General features: G+C 40.6%; 1 protein-coding gene across 1 annotated transcript in view; it reads right to left on the reverse strand.

Annotated features, from left to right (window-relative positions):
- Positions 1-23,449, reverse strand: part of MACC1 (MET transcriptional regulator MACC1) — a 64,938-nt gene that overhangs the window by 12,826 nt on the left and 28,663 nt on the right. The window contains exons 2-4 of the mRNA XM_005445119.3: positions 6,102-6,255; positions 4,298-4,405; positions 1,211-1,325 (exon numbers count right to left, since the gene is read on the reverse strand). Coding sequence (XP_005445176.1) covers positions 1,211-1,325; positions 4,298-4,405; positions 6,102-6,255 — 377 coding nt within the window. The remainder of the gene's footprint in view (positions 1-1,210; positions 1,326-4,297; positions 4,406-6,101; positions 6,256-23,449) is intronic.

The raw sequence follows: 23,449 nt of genomic DNA on the forward strand, positions 1-23,449 counted from the left end.
TGTATTCAGCCACAAAAAGATATATTTAAAAAAAAACAACCAAGATGTTAGTACTTTTTGTTCGTTTCATTTGTCATGAATTGTGACAAAAAGCCAAAACTATGACTTTTTCCACAGTTCCTGAAAAATCCCAATTTGGAAGAACCAAAGTGGAATTTACCTGCTTCCCAGCTGCCCCTCTGCAAGGCTCTAGCACTGTCCTGACAAGAGCCTTCCAGGTGAGGTGCTGGGGTTGGGGGGGAGTGAGCCCAAAGGCAGCGAGCCCAGGGACAGCCTCCTCCCCCTTGGGCACCCAGCCTTGGTCAGAGCCACTAGATGGGGATGGGCTGCATAGCACCAGCTGCAAAGTCCTTTTGCTCCTGCCTGCAGGCCAAAAGTTTTCCTTGCCCTTTGATGCTATTACAGTCAGATCATTATTATCTGTTAAAAAATAAATTCTTTAATCCCAAAAGAAATGTTAGGGGTTTGGGGTTTTTTCCCCATCCTAAAGGGCATGTTTCTACAGGAAAAGTCTGAGCAGAAAACTCTGGCAGAGCCTGAGTCATTAGGCTGGATGCTTTCTCATGCCAAGGTAACAGCACAGATTACTGGGGTGCAGGAAGTTAGTGAGGAAATAATTCCTGCTTCCCAACTCATACAGCAAGTGCCAGACTTTACGTCACTCACATCTGCTACTGGACAAAGGCTAAGAGAAGGCCTACCTTGTGAAGGGGAATGTTTTCTTAACTTCTGGGTTAAACTAGCAATGAGATTAAATAAACTTTGCAGAGCCTCCCAACTTTTAACCGGGCTAACTCCAAACTTAGCTGGCCTTCCTGGTTCTTAAAACCCTCAATTAACGTAGTTGGGCTGAGAATTTCTACTTCTCTTCCCCATCTTGACCCCCAGTAAGCATACCCTAAATAGCATTTATTCATGTAATGATTCCAGCCCTTCCTCCCAACCTGCCTGACCCATGTTTGCTATGGCAGGGGACAGAGGAACTTCTTTCATACGGTAGTAAGTTTCTCCTAGGGGACCTTGTGACAATCCCTTGTGTTCTGAGTCCAGGGACACCTTACAGTGACCTGAGTAGTGCAAAACACAAGCAATTAAAAAAAAAAGTGTACAGGGGTGTACGTAGGAGTTATCACTCCTGACACTACTGTTTTGCAGAAATAAAGACTTGAGGTGGAGAGCCTTAGTACAGAAAATAGTCAAACAGACATACTGTAGCTGGCTGCAGGGGTCCGGTCATCCACATCAATCAAAGTTCCCTCTGACCTGCTCCGTGGAATCTCTCTGCTGGTTAGGGAATCTGTTCCACTACTGGCAGTGTTTTCCTCCTAGGAAACAGTTAAATATATAAAGCATCAGCAAGTATGCAGTCTGAAAAAGGGAAACTGTTGAAAAATAACCGAGCTTTGCTCTTGTGATGTGACACAAATAAAAAAAAGTGTGTTATGGTTTATGAGTAAGTTTATGGACTCTGCCTGAGAGCATCACAATCCTGAGTGAGTCTTACTATCTAATTTTCAGCAAAAACAGCAGATGCTACAGCTGCAATACAATATGGTACCCGTCCATAGTGAAGTCCAATACATAATTAAACATCTTGCAGTTGGAACTAAGCCAATTGTACAATAACCTCTGTACAGAAGTTCTTGAATAAAAACTTCTTTTTAAAAAAGTAAACATCCTCACTCCTGTTTTCTGCTAAGTATTACTAGAATCCTTAAACTGGAAGAGCTAGATCTGTTCCTTCCTTTGCCAATTAACATTAAGTATTTTCAACCCTTTCAGCTTTATTATTCTTCCTATGTTCTTCCCTGAGACAACATCAGGTCAGAATTTCCTTTTATTCCGTACAAGAATGACTTAAATTACCCTTCCTTAGGGTCCATGCCAGCACAGCAACAGCCCAAGAGAGGACATTCAAGTCTCTCCTCTTCCTTGTTCGGTCTACAAGTGCTGGTTGGTTTTGACACAGTTTGCACATGGACTGGGCCACACGAGAGCTGTAAACCAGATGCTGTGGTTGAAAGAGAGAGTCCACAGCAAACCTATTGCAAAGGCAGGGCAGGAGGGGCATCCCTCTGAGGCAGGCAACAGGAGGATGAACTGCTCAAGGCACCAGTGCCTAATGCTGTGTTCAGCTGCACAGAGAGAGGAGTTGCAAGTCTTCAACGGAGTGTTGGGTATCCTACATGCTGAAGTTACCGTGTCCCAGAAACAGAAGCTGGAGGAAGTAAAATATTCGAGTCTTTTTGTGTACTCATTAAATTGGTGCTATAAACCAAGCAATCATTTAGTGACTTTCCCAGAATCTTCTCACTGATCCTATACATAATGGGGTATAAATGCTTATGGGAACAGATACATTAAGACATATGGTTAAAAAGAAAAGAAAACAAACAAGCAAACAAAAAAGACCACCAAAAAACGGGGGAGGCAGGGGGAGAGAAAGGGTTAAAATAAACCAGAAGTTTTTCTGACTCCATCCACAGGATACAATAGTCAGCTTTGTTCAAGAGTCTGAAACATTGCAGCCTGTTACCTCTGCAGCAGTAGCTGCAGCCTAAGTAGATCTCATTTTATCATGTTTAAAATGAGGGGGGTGGGGGGCAATGGGATATGCATTGGTCCTGCTTTTACTGTGGCTGTAAGAAAAAGAATTTCCAGTTACAGTTCTAGTAGGTGAGTTATGGGAAAAAGGAAGCATATCTTACATCAAAACATTACTGCATAGAAAGCCTGCTGTCTGTTTCCATTGCCATGGTTTAAGACTTTCTTTTTTCCACTGCAAATGTAAATTGGTACTTTTTGTTCTTCCCACAAGAGCTGCCTTCAGCTAATGGCAATCTGTTCAGGTGCTGATTTGCACTCAGGCAGGATGCAAGGCTGAGGTCAGACTAAGCTCAACTGTCACCCAGCCACTCCGCTATCACAGGGCTGTACGGACTTTCAGGTTCCTCTGTTACCAGAAGTCTCAGATGTAGGCCTTAGAAGTCCTGATTTCAGATAGCAGTGAAAGCTAGCCTCCAAGACTAATACTTTGCAGCTTTTGCTATTAATACCCCACCAGAACCAAACTGGGAACTAGAATACCTCCTTAATCCCAACATCATAATTCCAAGATCTGACATCCCACACCTGTATAAAAATATCACTATTCCCTCTGTTTCTGATAAAAAACAGTATCTTTGATAACATGTACCGATTCCTTCAAAGGAAATAAATTCTGCTTTGCTGCTGCATCTCAAAATGCCGAAAAAATGAACAAATTGTATGAACACGGAAGATTTTTATCCCAGCCTTCTACTTCAGGGATTGGGGAGGTTTAATCACACCAGCGTAGGGCATCCATAGTCTAAAATCCCAATAAATGTACAAAACCAAAGTCTACTTTTTACAATACCAGTGTATTTGTTACCAGCACTAATGTCTAACTGATGACTTATCAATCAATTGAAATATGAATCTAAGAATAGTTCTTTAAATAGTTAAACCACCCACAATTATTTCAGTAGCTGTTTGAAGTAGGAGGCAGCAATGATGCAGAAAGAGCACAAGAGTGCAAGTAGATGCACAGGGGCTAAAATAGGAAACCCATGGGGAAGGGGGAGGGAGAGAGAAAGAGAAAGAAAAACAATCTCTTTACACAGTGGGAGTATATTGACAGGGGCATGACAACAAGTTTGCATATGCAAGTTTTATAAACGCTAAGAATTTCTGCAAATAGAACAAGCCATTTCCTAAAAGTTCCCTCTGGGAACTCCTTAAAACATTCACCACTAGCCTGGCACAAAGACAGAAATGGTGGATGCTGAAAAGGAAAACCACTTTCAAAAATAAGCTCCCCCCTGCCTTGAAAGCATTCCTTGGTATGAGAGCATGATGAGGGAGCCCTTGTGACTGAGGCATATCTTCAGGCCAGCCAAGAAGAGGACGAGAGAAGGGGGGAGATTTAAACATTCCTGGGCAAAAGATGACCACATTTGGTCAGCATGTCAAGGGATGTGGGAAATTCTGGGGACAAACTGTACACATGCCATCGGGTACCGGGCAATGTGCCTCCTGAACAGTTACATGATCTGACACCAGAGCTGGGTCCCGTCTCTCCTGCGTCCCAGCCTTAGTGATCAGAATGCATAAATCCCTAGCACCTTCACAGACACTAGGAAAATAAGAAGATCCGATGCTCCCCCTTTTCCATGGGTACATTCTGTGATAAAATAGCATCCCAAATGAAACTTTCGATAGGACTATTAATTAAGAAATCTATTAATTAAGAACCCATCAAATCTAAAACACTTACCTGGACAAATCCAGACAAATGATCATTCACAAGAGAAGAGAGATGAATGCATGTGGGATATAAAGCTATGCTGATCTGTGGCAAAAGGAAAGGTATGAAACCTTTTTGCTGCAAAAAGAGGAAATTATGTATAGGAAGAATCAGAAGCTAAGCTTTTAATTTGCTGTAGGTACTGAGTAAGAAATATGTAAACTGACAAGTGCTTAATGGCACAAAGAATTATTTGACTGACGGCATGTCAGCTCACAGTGTGAAGTGAGCAGAGAATGAAGTGAAGAGGTTGGAAAGAGACCAGCTATGGCGATGACCAGTGACTGCTGAGGGATGTGGCATTTTTCTATATGAGGGCAAAGAAACAGTTTGCCAGGTGCACTCTGTGTTCAAGCCCAGAGTGTGCTGCTCAGCCCTTAAGAGCAGGGGACTCAGGACCCAGAGTGCTGCTGGCAGGCACATTCAGCACTGTAACAGGGGAAGCAAAATGCATTAGAGGAAGAAGAAAGTCTCAGGAAGAAAGTTCAGCTTCGCAGAAGTCAAGAGACAGATTTGCTGCAAATGGCATTTCTGCATGTGATGCCTCCAGAAATCTCTTCCAGGTCTTTCAAAATTCAAGACTCCCCCCACCCCCCCCCACCCCACCCCTCTACTGGAGAAAACATATCCTGATGTGCTTAAAATAGTGGCAAGGAAGAAAACTAAAAAAAAAGCTCTGCCCTCAAAAATGAGAGGGAACACATTCCTTTGTGTTTTTAAGGTATCAACATCTCAGAGCAAAACACTACCAATTTGTCTTTCATTCAACATTAACCCTGTTCAGCTGTCTTCAAGAGCAGGTTGTATTAACAGCAGAGGTCCCCTGTGGCAGTGTCTCCCCATGGACTCCTACTTGCCCCTTACACAAATAATGCTATTCAGCCATACCGTTATTCATAGTGATTTGCGGACTTTTTATCTAAAGGATGAAACTTATGCATTTGCAAAGACAAGACAAGCAACACAAGCAGGTGATGGAGATATGCCTTATTCCTCAGGCTCACTTTCAGCTGTCATGGGGAAAAATAACTTGCTAGTTATATAGCTTGGGTCGTTAGACTTACTTTACAAGTTTATTTCTGAAAAAGGAACAAGGTATATTCACCAGAATCTTAAATACATTGTTCCTGGTCTGAACAAATACTAAGTATACTGAACTATTTAAATTCTGTTAAATAGAAAAGGAATTCTAAACAGAAAACCATACACTGAAGAGATGGTTTCAGAGGGCACTACACAGCAGCATCAAATCAAAACCACTGCCCGTTCTCAGCTTTTAACATGTTTCTACACAAGCATTAGTTACAGTAATAGGTCATTTTTTAGCAGACCCTCTGTACTTGTGGCCTGGAACTGCTTTACACAGCTCAGAGTTTGGTGAGAGGCGGTTAGGCACAAGTTTACCAATCTTTGATTACAGGGCTGAACTGTGGTACTGTAGTTAGTGATTGTAAAGGAGAGCAAATGAAACCTTCAGTTGAACTGATAAAGTCTTTGACTTACTCCCTTAGCCTGGTGCATGTGAGGCAGTCAAGGAAATGCAACTGTATCTCATTCTGAACAGAGACAGAAATGGCTTTTAATGTTCAGCCATGAGAGATCTCAACCCTATATTACCTATTTTACTAATACTCGGCAGTAAGAATATACTAAAGGTAATACTTTAGTATAACCCTGTTACTCGTCACTTTACCTATATGATAGAAGAGCATTTTCAATTGAAATATGTACTAGTTTATTCTGTTGTTAAGTAGTTGCCAAGTTTGATACTTACTTTTTCAAAGTTCTGAAGATTTATCACCCCATGGGAACTGGGAAGCCATTCACACTCCTTCCTGAAGGGTTTAAGCTTACTGCAGACCCAGCGTATGTCTACACTGCTGCTTGTAACTGATGTAATCGCTGCTCCTAATACTTCATTTAAGCTACTGTTAAAGGGTAGAGCTAGTAGTCTCAGCACAACAAAAATGGGATCTGAAGTGGGTCACCCTCTCAGTAGATTTCCACAAGTTCGCAAGTGGGTTTTTACAGTCTCTGCTCAGTTCTGCACAACCCAGAACTGACTGCTTTACAGCCCCGCTTGGGGAACACTCTGCAAGCAAAAATGACTATACTATAGGCACTCCCTTTACAAGGCAAGTCTCCTTCCTTCCAATCCACACAACTACGCTTCTAAAATTGCTTGTTGTAAGCGTGAGAGCTAGAGCATTTCTTTTCAATTATAAACTTTACATCTGGGTATATCGCTTTTCAGAAGACTCAAGAATATGTAGTGAAGTTTTGATGTTGTCTTTGGGGTTTCAGCTACCACTCTGAAATACTCCGTTGCTTCTCTTTGGCCTCAGGAAGAAAGAAATATGTTGCCTTCTACTTACATTGCTAAGTATCATTTTAAAGAACAGGAAATGGAGAGTAAAGATGTCACTAAAAAATGAATGAAAGGAGCCAACTTTGTACAACTGAATTGTAGTATTTCTTCTTTTTGCTGAACAGAGAAAGCTTTGCAAGTTTATTAGCTTAATTCTTCTATGAATTCATTTCCTTACCACCTCTCAAAAACCTCTAAAAACAATAACAGCTAAAAATCACACTGGATTCTCACTTATTGTATGTAACCCTACCTACTTTGGAAGCACAGTTGGTTTCTTGGCTTTTGGAGGTCCTACGAAACCACTTCTGGATCCTTCACAGAGATTGTAATACTACAAGTTATCACTGGCTGTGATACCAACAGTTATTCCTTCAAAATGGGTATTGAAAGCACTCTGTAAAGAACACCTTTTATTTAGCAGTTTTGTTAAGCAGTAATTTTCCATTTCTAGGTGCTGCAGGTGCTTCAATGCCACCATAATACACGCAACACTGAAGAGCAAAGGCAAAGCCTCTATGTACCGTGCTCTGCATGCAAACTACAGCCCTGCTGCCCATCCTTGGTTATTTTTAATGTTTGTTAGGATGAAACAAAAAACTCAACTGTCAACATTTTTGAACAACCTAAAGGAGTGGGAGCAACTGGGAATCTCAAAATCTCTGCTATTTATACCCTTGTGAACTATAGCTGTGATCACAGGTTTGTAAGTACAGCATGGCTCCAAAGTACTCAACATATGATTTTGTTACCCTGATTTCTTCTTCTTTTTCTATCAAATTAGACTTTTACTCCCATCCAAGTTTCATGCAGAAGTTACACAGGGTCTTGAACTGAGCAGCTTGCCTGTTAGTGGCGAGTAGAGACAAAGCTTTAGACACCTGCACACTAGCTAGATTTAGAGAGCGCTCCCAGCTCTGCTTAGTATTTATTATGCTTGTCCCTGGGAAAGGCTCATGTCTCTGCCTGTTAATGCCAAAAGTCAGCTTTGCAGAGGGACAGATGTGAGCTGTGGTCTTTGAGGGCAGGAAGCTGTGGTGGGAGACAGAAGTAGCAGTAGCATTAACAGTGGTGAGTGATTTACAGCCTCAGAGCTAACATCAAGGATAATTAAGGAAATTAAAAAAAAAAAAAACCACAACAACAAACAGAAAGCCTTTTTTGTATGACTCAGAGTCACAGGGGCATGACCAGAAAAAAAAAAAAAAGAAAAAAAAAAAAGTCTTCCTCCATCCCAAAGACTTGATTTTGGCCACATCTTACTGTTTAACAGTCTTCCAGTTATATATAGAAAATACCACTATCCATCCAGAAAACACAAAGAGGATACAGTTTCCAGAGAATCAAACTCCGGTTAAGTAGCAAAGTAGTTCTTAATCAGGAACTGACAATCAGACACTTATGAGTTACATGTTCCATTGAAATAATTAATTTAAGGGCTGAGCACAGGCAGGGGCAAAAACCCTCTTGACTTTCAACATTTAAATGTCCCATCTGAACCAGTGCTGTGACGACAGAAATCCTACAAGAGCTGGGCTCTCTTCACAGCATCAGGGCAAAGCAGAACTTGCCAAGGAACTCACCTGCAGAGAAGGGCCAGTGTTTAGTTGCTCGTAACTTTTAAAGTTCTCAAAATTATAACTGTAATTAACAACAGGTTTTAACCACCTGTATCAGCTGGATATGTTAAAAATACGTAGGATGGGTTTTCGATGTGGCTGACACTATGCCAGGACCCACTCTTGAACATCCAACTGTGGAACTAAATTGCCTGTCAGTATGCTGCATGGATACTGACACTTTATTTTGGACAGAGGTAGATTGAAGATGAATTGGCAAAAATGCAGCAAGAACCTTGAAGGAAATCAAACCTGATATCCAGGCATATAAAAGGTGCCTTTACTCTTCTGGTTTCAGCAAACTGAGGTGAGTGCCTGGAGAAAGATACCAGGGGACACTGCAGTGGGCTGTGCTAGTGAAGAGATGGGGAACTAGAAAGGGCTCTTTCCATAAGCATGACAGACTTCTGCTCCTGTGGAGGGGAAAAACACATCAGAAAACCTGCACTGTCAGGTGAACCTTCTCATATGGAACCACTTTGGTGTTGGTTGACTTGGTGGAGGGACAAAAAAACCCAACAGAAAACAAAACAAGAAACCCCACAAAACATACAGCACTACCACCCCCCCCAAAAAAGTTAACACAGCAATACACGTGGTGAGTTTGTTTTGCAGTGTTTAAACTATGTCAGGCAAGATTTCAAAATGTATAAAGGAGTCAAGAAGAAATCCCAGTCGCCGGGGGGGCGGGCGCTGAGCAGAGACTGGGACTCATGTCAGTCACTTGTTCCATTTCTTCTGGGAAACATAAAGAGAGATCAATACTGAGAGGGCAGAAACGACAGAAGATGGGCAACACGTGACCAGCTCAACACAGAAAAAAAAATAATAAAACAGGCAACCACCTGTGTTGGGAAAATAATTCCATTAAATATCATAGAAGAAAGTAATTTCATTTGGCAAGGAATCCTCTGGTTCTCATTAGAGGTTAGTTTAGAGAGTTAATAACTGTAAGCCTAATCATTCTTCAGTGCATCCACAAATTACATTTTACTCTACTTCACTGACCACATAACAGACACAGGAAACATGTAACAGCACAAATAGTATGTTTGATAGATTGTGATAATATTTACAAGGGAAGACTGATACCAGTTTTTTGTGTATTGATCTGTTTTGACAGAAGAACTTGTTTAACAGTCCTTGGCACTTCAGGAACACAGCAAAGAAAGCATCAGAGAAGGAGTCTTAATCACAGGAACACTTTCCAAGGTATACTGCAGAAAGTGCACCACTTCTTTGTTGTTTTTTATGGCAACTACAGTCCTCAAAGTTTGGTTGGAACTCTCCTCCAGCAGCAAGACATCATCACATTTAAAACATTTGTGCCTGCATTGTTAATAATTGGCTGAGCTGTCAATTAAGCTACACCTGCCAATATATTAGTTATATTTGACACTTTAATTTTGAAGTGAGGTAGGGAGGGATAGTCATAAAAATTTATTTCATTCTCTAAAAGCCAAACCCAGTACCTGTCATTAAATTGCAGGCTCTCCATTCCCTTTACATAGCAATTATACATGCTCTTGTCAAGCAGAAAACCTCCTTATTTCTATCAAATGGGATTAATGTTTAAATGGATAGTTTCTCTACTAATGAAGGACATTAGAATCTCTGAATTGTACTTTTAACAACTTCTGATTAATAGTATTAATACTTTTACTTGCTGAAACAACAGGACTGCCAGATCAACTCTAAAATGGTGGTAATGGTCTAGCAACAAATAATGAAGTCAGAAGAAGATAAACTTCCATGCAATATCAGATCCCATTTAATCCATCTCTGATCACAGAAGACTACATATTTCAGAGGAAGAAATAAGAAATCTTACATATGAAAATGAGGAAAAGCTACTTCCAGTATTGCTGATAGTTTTATAATGGAAATGGGAGTGATTTGATCTTCAAAAAAACCCAAACAAATACATCGGTCTACAATATCATTGTGAACCTTCTTCTAAAGGAATGATCAAGCTCAATAAACCTGAGACAAGTTCACAACAAATTGCATGCCTTTATGTGTCTAAATTTAGTTCTTAAATCTACCTGCCTTACAGGCTTATTGATTGGACCATCTATTCCTACCTATTGAGAAGAGGGCATCTATACTTTTGTTCCTTACTGTTTGATATGATAAGGAGAATAACATGTCCAATCTCATCCATTTTTATGCAGCAGTGACAAAGTCACTTTTCAAAGATATTATCTTCTTTTTCAGAATTGAAACTAAGAATTGTATGAGACAGTTGTTCCAGAACTCCTCTTCCTCCAATCCCTGCGTTGTTTAACCACATTCATTGTCTCCATTGTACCACAGCATCCAACTGTCTTTCCAGCAGCAGTTGTCCCTCTGGTGATGCATACCGTTAGCCTGGATGCAATACCTCAATGGAAAGCTAGTTTTCCTAGCCAGGAAAACCACACTATTATATTGTGATAGATAGTATTACCCACTGGAAGCATTTTAAGGCTGTGTATTCCCTTGTCCTGCCTCCCTGGAGGGCTCAGAGGCAGAAATCATTCCTGAGGTTCTCACCAGTTAGTTGGCAGACCTCCAAAATCAGTCAATGAACTGCTCGTACAGCAAATCAGAGAAGTCCCCCACGCTAGCCCAGGCAGTCCTATGCTGAGTTTAATCTTCTGTTGTCTCTATTCACCCCCCAAAAGCAACAGCACAGCTCCAGCTTGCTCTTCCTAACAGCCCTACCCTTCAAGCTGCTACAGGCATGCTACCTTCCCACTGGTTCTGGTTTTTCCTTCTCAGCCAACATCACTGACTTTTTGAGGGCAACTTTTGATGAAGCAGCTGAGAGAGCTGCACTTGCTCAGGAATAGCATGAGCAGGCACTATAGACAGATGGGTGCCTGCCCATTCAAGAAATCTTCCCCACTCAACTCTATGACACTTTTCCATGCCATTTATCATGAAGAAAGCACTTAATGTTACTTCTTTGCATTTAATATGGCAGTGGTGAAAGGAGAAAGAAGGCATAAAGCTGTTGCTTGCTTCTTTCTTATTTCCCTCCCTAACACCACACAAGTGCTCTGGCTACAACACTGTAGGGAGTGTCTGTGTGGAGGGAATTAGTACAGGACAGAAAATGAGGGAGTCAGTAGCTCAAGCTCCACTCAAGTCACATGTCAAAGGGGAGAAAAAAACCCAAAACCAACCCCTAAATTATCATAAATTTCATCCTTTTATACACAAAGAATAGTCAGATTAGTTGAAGAAAAATTTTCATCTGCCTTAAAAAATCTGGATGATATCCTCACATAAAAATAATGGCTGGAGTGATGTAGTTACAAATTGCTTAGAAGGTTGGGCTAAGCTCAAACTTATCAAATTCCCAGACAATGCGTCTCAGATAACCTTGCAGAAAATCTTCAGGAAAACTATTCAGAAATGCTATGGATTATAGTTCATCAGCTTGAAGTCTGTGCCCCATTTTTATTTCATTTATTCTGCCTTAGTAAGCTTTATCATTTTTCAACACAGCTGAAGTTATTGCCTTTCTAGAAGCAGAGGGCTGCAGATCCATAACTCTTAGATATAATCACAGCAATTTCAATGTCTTATCTCCATCTTCACCCCTGGACTGTCCCTGTCATCCCCCGCTCCACACACACGCACCAAAAAAACCCTAAAATATCCACCATAACTCCAGTCAGTCCTGCATACCTTCAAGAATTTTTACATGCAGTAAATTCTCTTTTTTTTTCACTGATATGGCAGTCTATACTAGACCTGGCCACTGCAGCTTTGTGAAGATCCTGGTGTCAATCCCTTCTTCTGCCTCACCCTTCACAGACACCAAGCATGCTTACCTTCTAATTTCATGTAGACTGAGCAATCTCAGTATTTTATGCTGTTAAGTCTCCAAAAAGGCTGCAGTTCTTTGACCTTGCTGGCTTCCTACACAGAAAAACCTCGGGCATCATTTATCATACAAAACTACCTCTGCAGCATATGATGCTCCATTCACTAAAAGCAATAATCACCTGGTACATGAAGTGAAACTGCTATATAGGTTATTGTCAGACTACAGAAGTTACAGAATATTGATTTGAGACAACTAGGATATTTAAACATCATGCAAAACCACATTAATTTCACAACTATTATTCTGAAAGGGAATTTTCATGCACTGCCTAGAGTTGAAGTTTTTCTGGCTGCCGGTCTTGCAGAAGGGGAGGTTAATCTCTCCCTGTTGGAGGGAACTACCAACAGTGTCCCATACATTGGCTGTAGCAGACTGAAAGGAATAGACAACCATCTCAAATATCATCAGATAGCCCAGTGCACAAAGTCCCTACAGGTACCAGCACAGGCCATTTCATTTGGGATCAATGCTTCTGTGAAGCTGGAGTTCCTCTAGCTGGCCAGTTTCAGTCTAATCAGTTATAGCAGAATAACCTTTGCTTCAGACAGAAAGAAACCAGGTACAGGGTTACAAGTGAAATAAACTGAAATCCAGACCATACTTGTAACAGCTTTTCAGTACTTTGACTTTCCTAATTAGGAACCTGAAGGTACATGCTATGTGTTATCTCAGAGAATTCAGCCTATTCAGCAACACCTTCCAAATGCCATCCCTGAAGAAACACTTTTTGTGGTTTCATCTTCATAAGTTTATTGCCCTTGCTGCATTTGCACCAAAATGTGGGAGGAAACATTCACAGCTTTTCCAAAAGGTCACTGACTTTGATGATCAAAGCATTTCCCTACCCATCTCACCTCCTTGGCAGCAAGTCTTGAGTTTTGCACCCTTAACTAGCTCCTACCTCTCAAGATGATAAGGGTTCAAAATGTATGTTATGTGAAATATGGCAGAATTGTATATGCAAAATTCTACTGTTTGTTTTTTTTCTAACCAAATCTGTTATTTTATGGGTTTTCTATAGGGACCAACATACAAAACACATTTACAGTGCAGTTGAAAGACTGTTTAGATCAATGAGCTCACTCCTACCATAATGTATGTATCCTTGCCATCACTGCCAGAAGCTCCTTGATTAAAGTATACAAGTGTTATAATGTGCACATATCATTTTAACTAAACATTGAATCAACCACACACCCTGATGTATGTTATTTTGCTTAAGATGCTTTTCCTTGGCTATAGTGAGACAGGAAACTCTTGTTATATCTCTTTGCTACAGACACATTTTCCTGGCTGTGCAATTTAATGGATGAGATTTTCACTCTCCTTATGGTAATTATTCTTCTATGTTTCAGGTCATCGATGATTACGAGAAGATATTAGTGGAACATAGGATTCTCCAACAAAAAGCTGTCTAGTACAGAAGGAAAAGAAAAGCATGAGGTATGAAAATCAAAACTCAAATATGCTCTGCTTCCAAAGCTTCATCTAAACATTAATTTGTCAATTATTCTTGGAGATGCATGGTCCAAATGTTGCCCAGCATGTAATTTAGGTCAGCTCCTGACAGATCGCAATCCAGGGTTATACGTGGGTAGATTGGTTAGTCCATAACAAACAGCAATGTACAACTTTGCTCACAACTGGAATCATCATGACCTAAAAAACTTCATCAATGTATTGTTCTTCTGTTAGCATTTTTCTGTTAGCTATTGTCTAGCTATGCCACATCCACTGGAAGTGAGAAGTATCAGTCAGCAGATCATCAGAAAGAACATGTAAAGAGATCTAATTCGGTGCAATTCCTAATCTTCAGAATTTCAGGATATTTCACCCAACTTCACACCAAGTAAAAATGACCATATGCCCAGACAGCTTGACAAACATAGCTAAACAGTTTGTTCTGTTGTGAAAGTTAGTTCAGATAATTTTTTACAGTGCAAATTCATCTTATATTGCTGATTTTAGCAAGATTTTACACTGGTAAATCAATGTCTGTCATCATCATTCTGCATGCTGAATCACTGGCATCCACACAAGTAATTTTGTTTCTGAGTTCTCTAGAGAATAGCATTAACAAAACCCTAAGGTTTTACCCTTAATCCATTAACTTTTTGCCTGGAGGGAAAGAGATTGAGCTTTTGCTCCCCTTTCTCCATATTAGGAGAGATGGGATTTGCCACCTAAGAAATGTGCAGGTGTTTCAGCCTCCCAGATCCACCTGTCCCAAGAGGAACAGGGCTTAAGACACACAGATTTCGGTACCACAGGTATAGAAGCTCAAAACCTGGCAACTCCTATAGTTGCCAGACTGTTTCAGAATCACTAGATTTATTCACAGATTTCAAATCCAAAGAAACAAAGCAATCATCTTTATTCTTCCTATGCAGAATCAAGGCCATAAACTTCTACCTAGCTGTTATTCTGCAGTTAAACACTTTTTAATTGAACTGAAACCATTACAAAAAATAGTTCAATTTTGAGCCCCAGAGCTGGTGTCTGCTTCTGTTGGGACCCAAACCAGGGGGTTCTTTTACATTTCCATTTCCTTTTCATTTATATCCCGGTAGAACTAGCTAGAATAGCATCCCTCTGATAAGCTTTGTACAAATACATAGCAAGGACAACCTGGTCACAAGGAACTGATTGTTTAACGCACAAGACAAGGAAGGGCAGGGATGGGAGGAAAGCTGAGACAGACAAGTTTACGAATGGAAAGACTAAGACACAAAGAGACCAATAGCCCCATTCCAGCATCTTCCACCTTTAATGTTAAAATTGCGTAAACATGTGCTAACCCCTTAAAAATCTGACTCCAAACAGCTTGTCCCAGACCACTCACAAAATCAGTGACAGAGCCCAGAATGTCCAAGGGCCATGGGAAGAAAACTCTCACCAAGACCACAAGGGCTTTGAAATGACCACATAAATATCACAAGAGGCCTTCTCTGTCTCAAAGTGTTCACACCCTGAAATGACAATTAACTGGAGAGCAAGGCAGGTATTCATAACACCTCCTGACAGCCTTTGGCATTGCTAGGTTTGGCCTCCCTTTCCACCTATGAGCAAAAATCGCATACCAAAATCAGATACACATCAACTGTAACTGTAGCTATATATAACAGGTAGCAGAAAATTACTAACATATACACACACACCATGCGTTGTTTTCTCTCTTCCGTGTTTTCATTCGCCTGGTAAGACAACTGACCAGTAGCCAAACTTAGACATCTGAGGTTATTTATTCCTTTTTCTAAAAAAATGACATAAATAAATAAGTCACAGTGATGGTGAATGCAACTTCCATTAAGTTCAGACTCCAAGCAAGTTGTTATTCTGTTTCTGTTACCATATACTACATGAGATGAGGAAAAGTCTAGCGAAATTTTTACTTTTCTGGGGAGCACATCAGTAGTGTATACAGTACCTCCTGCCTTTGTGTTTTGTGACTGGAGTACAATCATTACCTTTAAAAATACACCAGGGAATTCCAAGATATGAAAGGTTCTCACATATTTTCCAGATAAGTAGCACTTCTCTGCTCAGCCTTAGTAGTATCCACCTGACCGTGCAAGTCAGGCAAGTAACTGTGAGTGGGATCCAGCTGGCAAAGCATAAGTACCTGTGCTCTCTGGCAGACAAAAAGGTAATTCTGAGAGCCATTAAACACACCTTTTACTCTCCACTGATGAGATAAAGAAATTATGTTATTTATGTTAGGATGATGCATGCACTAAGCACATACAACTAGAATCACATACATACCTCAGAGTCCAAATAATTCTGAGTGCTGCAGAAAAAAAAGCAGTTATCTCACTGGGGAACCACACTAGTTTCCCACACTCTCCTGAAAACTATGTGTAGTTTAGCTTGAAGGCTTTTAAGTTTGATTCAATTAGCGTAACCCATGTCCTGTGTCCCTTCTAGCTGTAGGACTAGACAGCTTTGCTCATTTTCCATTGGAAAATGAGGAGACAGGTTTGAGTTTAGCTTTCCTCTTCTCACCCCTTAAGAGACGTATTATGAACACTTCAATCAGAAGTTGCTTCTGCTGAGAACTGTTAGATAAAAAACGAGATTTTATCAAGTATATTTGTGATGTTATTCATTTCACTTGATGGTTGTACAGAACTCGTTGGAAGCAAGTTAACAATTCCAGCACAAAGCTGAAGAATTAGTGTCCACACTAAAGAACAGACCAAATTTCAAATACGAAGAAAGAAAGAAACAAAAGAAAATAAATAATCACTGAGTAGCACAACAAACTTGCATTACGCATGTTCGTAGTATAATGTCACATGCAGCAACAGGTGACAATTTGTGCGGCAGGAATTAGGGCAGTACAAGGAATAAATAGAGAATTCTTCTCTCTGCTGCATCACAGCCCTCCTGCCTTTACAGAGATCCTGTTAAATTAAGACTAGTGTATCAGAAGGAGTAAACTAATAAAAAGGTTATAATCACATCATAGGCTTTTCTTCTGGGCTCAGAATTGGTATTGCATGAAATCATGTATGAATAAAACCAAACCATCCAAAAGTCTTGCCATCTGCCTCCCCACCAGTTATTTCAGCAAAGTAATTTCCTTTTAATTACACAGCTTAGTATATGTAGAAATACAGCTTATTCTCCACATAAATACGTATCCAAAGTTAGTCCTGATTAGATCATAGGACAAAAATTAGGCTGTAGGATTTGCCACTGATGTCTCACAAGCTTCGAGTCTACTGGAGAAACTTTTGGGGGGTTTTCACAGTTGTAGGCTCAGATGAGAAATCAAACAATTTCTCATCAAGTTGTTGAACAAATGTTTTGTGATGCAGCCTATTGCAGCCAGTGGGAAAGGAGCTGCTTGCTTTGGCATGTTTGCAAGATGACTGGCACAACGGACAAGCAATGCTGTTGGCAGTTCAAATTAGTAAGTAGAGATGCAACCTGAATTAATACCATTTTATCTAACTAGAGGTCACTGCAGATTAAGGTATGAGCCAATACATTTAAGAAGCAATTTAAATACTTCCGAACTCACATTTAACGCAGGGAAGTATTGTGCCTCCATGGAGAGAGAGACAGAGATTAAATAACAAATTCAGAGCAAGCCTGGGATAGAACCAGGGTCAAGTCTCCCAAGTTTTTAAGGTATCAGACAAGAGACAAGATCATCTGGCATCGTGCTTGTGGCTAAGCATGCTCTTGGGGATGCCATCTGACTGGGTGGTTGGCTGTCTGTCTGCTCCAGAAAGCAGCAGTCCTACATCTCCTTTGCATCTACACTGGTGCTTATCTGGTCTCACAGGGAGCTGGCCCAGGCGTGATGAGTCAGTGTTCACCTGTGCTGGCCTGTAGGAAGTAATGGCAAGGTATGAGAAAAGGGACTACCCCATTCAGCAGCAGGTACCCATTACAGCAGCTTAAATATAGTGCAAGAACTCACCCAGAGTAAAATGGCAGCTCCCTATCTCTCAAGTACATTGCAAAGAGGCACATAAAGATTATCAAGTACTCCAAATCTCCAGTGAAGGCAGACTTCCTCTAATAATTCAAAAAGATCCTTTCCCCATTGAGAAAGCTGAAGAAAATGGCAAAGTGATTCAACTATTTACATTTTGGACTCAAACATTTGTCATCCAGAGTCTTTTGTAAATACATATCCCAAGCAGACCTAGAGGACTTTCTTCTGGGCTGCTAGAATACTCACTGTGTTTCCAGAACATTTCAGCCTCCAGAGTCACTCCCACAGCAAGGGGGAGGCAGCATTTGGGGGCATATAACACAGCTTTCAGCTAAATAATCAGCCAACTTCCTGAGCAGGCTGGCTTCCGAGGTGAAGGTCAGCTCTGCAAGGAAAGGACTCCTGCTGTTACAGAAATTAAGCAGTATATGCCTGCTATAAAGTTCCTTGAAAAGAATGTCTGGATACATCCAAACCTTAAAGCTTTTTCTCTGCACCATGAGGACACCAAAACAGAGCCCAAAACATCACCTGCTGCAAGCTATAACACTTCTTTTTTTTCAGTTTTCTGAAGTTTTCAGTGGTTCAAAGCCCCGATTCAGCTTCACCACTGCTCCTTGTTAGGGAGGTGCTCCAGTGCCTCCACTTATGGAAGTATACAGTAGATACTTTGAGTGAATTCTGGAGGGCGAGAAGGGAAGGTCGACAGAAACTGATACGCATGTTTGCTCACAGACAAAAATTACTGAGGTTATTAACACTACAGCAGATATGAAGAACTACTGGAATGCCTAATAAATTGGACAGCATAAGATTAAGTTTGCTGTAGATAAGAACAGGAAGAGGTGCTTTCAGAGGAGCAATTTAAAATTACTCATACCTGTTGATTTCTAAACTCGTTGTAGATTCTTAGAAAAAGCTCAAGTATGATCCTCAGCGGTTTAACAAGGCTGTTTGCTCAATGAGCAGAAATAAGATACTGGTCTGTACTGAGAAGCAGATGAAAATATGGTAAAATATTGCAGAGCCAATACATATATATGTTTTCCATGAGTATATGACCTCACATTTACTCTGGAATTCACTTTCTGGAAATTAAACAAAAAAAAACCCAACCAAAAAAACCCCCAACCTACTCCTGAAAATAGAGTTGAAGGAGATTAACTGAAAAGAATTCAAGAAAGAGGGTAAGTGATGAGAGGAACAGGCTTCCATGAAAGAAGTTAGAAGAGATAGATGACCAAATCAGACTAAACTTTTTGTGGTAGCAGCACAGTATGGGAACATCAGAAGAGGGATGTTATTGAAATAGCTCATTTTCTCCTCTCCAGTCTTGTTCCATTTCCCATTGTGGGATCTGTGAGGTAACTTAGGGTCTTATGCAGAGTTTTGTAGAAGGGATGGGAGACCCTATAGCTCCAGACAAAGCCATGCTTACTCTTTTACTATTTTTTATTTGCAAGTACACACCATAGCTTGTGGTGCCCAAGTTTAATGTACTGCAGCTGCTGCTACCATACAGTTCAGCCCTTCAGACAGGAGGACATCATTCAGAGACCATCAGATTAGGCTGACTAAATGGCTGTTCTGTCCAAAAAGCCAGTCATCTGGCTTTTACAGCAACATGATTTATATTGCTGCATTCTATGTGCTTTTGGTGTTTCTTCCACCTACTTTGTATTCATATTTCAAGGGTAGACTTCCCTGCAGGGGCTTAAGCCAAAGTTTACAGTAGCATAAATGTGTAGTTTCTCAAGAAGCTTGAGTTTATCTGTTACGAAAAATAGAGAGGAAAGGCATCCAACTTCACAGGTAGTGAATTTCAAAGTTTTTGTTTCCTTGAATACCCTTCATAGAAATCTCTCAGAGACAGCCCACCAAACACAAACGTTCCTGGACAACAGGCTGAAAATCACTATAATAAAGAGTTAAAGGGAGGCTGAATTGTGCAGTTGAATCCAATTAGCCATTCTCATAATGAGGGGAGAAAGCGAGGGAAGAGAGACAGCACATTTTAAACCAAACATTTATATTCTCAGTAAGCCTTCTATTGCAATGTATAATTAGCCTGTTGAACACATTCCCACAGGATATTGTTGTACTATATAGTTTAGTGAATATGACTGTAGGTATTCCTTGTTTCTAGTATACCCAAGGTAAACACTATTCTATGGCTTCTAGCATGACAATAACCAGCTTGTACTTGTGTTGTAAATCCCATTGTGTATCTCCCACCCAACACAGACACTGTGCAACTGGTTTCAGTACATAAGTTCAGCATTGGAACATTTCATATTAACCGGTGTCAAATACATGGTTCTGGGCTAGGGAAAGTATTGCCAGTGTGGCAATTTGTGTCTCCCAAGATCTACCCAGTACAAATGATCCCCTCCCTCCTTACCTCCCTTTCTCGCTTACTTAGGAGGATGCCTATTGCCATTTTGTAGTAAAGCCAGTAAAAAATTATTCCCAAGCTGTTAAGATTTTGAGCTGTCTCCTGAAAGAAAGAAATCTATATCAAAGAAGAGGTGTTACTAGCCAAGTGGTAATAACAGGTGGGAAGAGAACAAGAACTGTTTCTTTCTTGTCTTTCATTTAAATGTTTCTATTTTTAAACAGACCAGCCAGCTCTGCTTATTTTTTTGCCATAAAGGGAGTTGGTTCAAGGTCTGTCAGCATGATAGGTCTTGCCTCCATTTAGCCTGGAGATATTACCTTTCAAGGATTCACTTAATAGAGAATGAATATTTTAAAGTTTAGAAGTATACGTGCTCTTTAAACTCTATTTTTCTGATTTCCAATAGCTGCCTTGTTAGCAGGGAGGATTCTCGTGCAGCGTTCAGCATTCTATTGCACGCTCCTGATCACAAAGCCAGGGGCCAGTCCAGCTGCTGAATGCATGGAGTATTTCAGTTCATACAGTGCTTCAAAAAACCTCAACCAACCATCAAAAAAAACCCAGCCTACACATACACACACACACAACTACAGCGGCTTATTTCACAAAAGAAAAAAGACAGAGAAGCCCAGCTTAATATTGGTTGATTTAAAATTGTAAGAGGTTCACCATTATTTATGCTCTCAGGAAAGGCAATCACCAGCACTTAGCAAGCGCCGTGCCTTTCTCCACACATCCCAAACCACCCTAGGGTAAAATATCATGCAATTAAAAATGTACACAGGTTCTGCATCTTCTCCAGAGGCACCTAGCACTAGCTATGGCCAAAAAGAGACCATTGGACTGCAGCATTAGTACTAGGTAAAAAACTACTTTGACATTTCAGCCTTTCCAAAGTATTTTAAACAAAACCAGCAAGAGATATTTGAAAGAAAAAAAAAAAAGCAAACTCACCATTCTGGAAACTAAGAGCTTTCTCCTAGATCCAAATTATGTCTTTTGTTCAAGACATCAGCGGTGTTGAAGGAGCACTCATTCTTGCTCCAGCATTGAAAAAGTCTAGCGTGCTCAGGGTTGGGGTAGGTGCTGGGAGCACACCTGGTGAGCCTCCCTCCCCAGGGTGCTGAGCAATGCCTGCTGGAATGTGCAGTCTAGCAGGTACCTGGCACCACTTGTTCAAACAGATAGGAGGGAGCAACGGAACTACATTACCCATAATTGCCTTCAGCTGGTTTACGATTACACCTGAAACCAGGAGAGGTGGTGTGGGAGTTTCGCCTTAGGGAGGCGAGATAGGCATGCAGAGAGAAGAAGGAAGCGTGGGCTCCTTGTGTGCTGCTGGAAGAGAATTAGGGTTTTCTACTTTCACTCGCTGTGTTGCAGATATATTGAATTGCTGAGAGGGGGACAAAGGATGGCTTTCTGATGCAGGTCGGGGTTAGAAATAATTAGATTTACAGGTAATGAATACAGTGACCAAAATTGTATGAACCTGTATGACCGGTTAGGGCATTTCTGGACATCTATGAGGAAGCACATGAAGGAGGGGTGGCAACAGCCTAAGAAGACATCTACAGAGGAGGGAAAGCAGAGACATTTGGGAGGGTGGGGGCAAAACAGCTCCTTTTTGGCCCCATGAGCTTGAGGAAATAGCAAGTTTTCCCAGACTTTATATTGCAAGTATTTTTCTCAGTGATCTCAGCATTTTGTAGGATCAAGTTGATAAAGATTAGAGGGACAAAGATTATAGCCACAGAGAGGTAAGATAAATGGTCTTTGTGCCAGGAATGCCATGGGGAGTTGAAGAAGAGATGATTTGCCAGTCTTCTTGTTATTTGCTACCTGTGGTTTTGTCACTTAGGACTCGCAACTGAAACCCCCCCTTTGATGAAAAGAGGCTTCACAGGCTTTCTAAGCCTGCCTCCAGAAAGCTCAAATATGAATCAAACAGTATAAAAAAAAGGAGAAAAAAAGAATCTGGGTTGTTTGTGTAGGAGATAGTATCGATAGTGGTGGACAATTTCCACCAAATAAACTGCCAAAATAAATGGTTTTGTTTGACCAGGGCTGGTAGCAAAGTGGGGTGAAACTCAGCAAATGGTTTCACCTGGCAAAAAATGAAGTTGAAATGATGCCAACACCATTTTGACTAAATGGACAGTCCACTGCAGCACCACTCAGCTCCTTCAGAGAACTGAGCACTTTTTCTCCCCCACCACAATCCAGAAAACAGCCTTTCCCACCTGACCATATGTGACAAAGATGAAAGAGATGCCCCATCACCAAATACTTTAATAAACTAGGTATATTGTTGAGAGAGCTCTGTCCTGCTGTCAGAAGGAGAAGGTTAGAGTAACACCGCAGGGTTATTCACTTTGTACTAAAACTACCTGTTACAGAAAAAATAAGCAATTTCTACTCCCACTGCCTGTCTGAAGGTGTAGTTTAGAAACTCAAGATCTGGAAATAGAAAATGTAGGACAGATAAAGCCCTGTCAGACACCAGGAGCAGAAGGGAAACATTTCCAGAGACATTTAATGGCTTACTCAGAGCTATTAAGAAAGCAAGTATTTAGGGTTTGTTATATATTTAATTTTCTGGGTTTTTTTGAGGTAGGTACTGTCTATCATGTGTGTCTAATACTAATAACAATGACACTCCAAATAAGTTGAAATTCACTGTTATGGTAATATAATTTAATAATAAATTTAGATCTACATATCCTAAACTCTAAATTACAACACCTTTTCTGTATCTCAGACTACTACATAAAATTTCCCTTTAGATAAGATACTTTCCCCCAGATTTCATTTCTCTGAATGGGCCATTAACTTATAGCAGAAATGTTAGTTCCCAGCAGAAGTATTTTCAGAGCCAGACACTTTTGACAGTCCATTCTTTCCATTTAAGGAATAATTTTAAAAGTATTAGTGGTATTTTATCTTAAACAGAGAGATTTTAAGTTTAGGTTAATGATTTTTAACATCCTTTTTTATAGGGTTGAATAAAAACTCAAACAATCTGATATGCTTCTCAATGTTTTCCCAGCTAGAAAATCCTTATAGAGGATATTTGTATCTGCAGGATCGTAGGACCCCATGGGTGGGACCCTGCTGACGCACATAAAGCATCTAGAGGATTTCAGTTCACCTCTGGGCCTCAGAAAAGGGCTCGAGTACTAACATAGTCTATCTAGGTTTTCAGTACAAGAGTGACCAATCATTTGTTCCCACATTCTTATTAAAGTCAGCCATTTCTGTCTTGTTGCATAACAGAGTTTACCTCGAAGGCATCTAAAATAGGTGTTTAAAAGACAGCACTACCTACTCTGCTACCTCTCCAAAACCAGATCTGACCAGCCAGCTTCCATTTCCAGACTCCGCTGAAACCTATACTCTGCAATG

The sequence above is a fragment of the Falco cherrug genome, chromosome 4 (assembly GCF_023634085.1).
Source record: "Falco cherrug isolate bFalChe1 chromosome 4, bFalChe1.pri, whole genome shotgun sequence".
NCBI lineage: Eukaryota > Metazoa > Chordata > Aves > Falconiformes > Falconidae > Falco > Falco cherrug.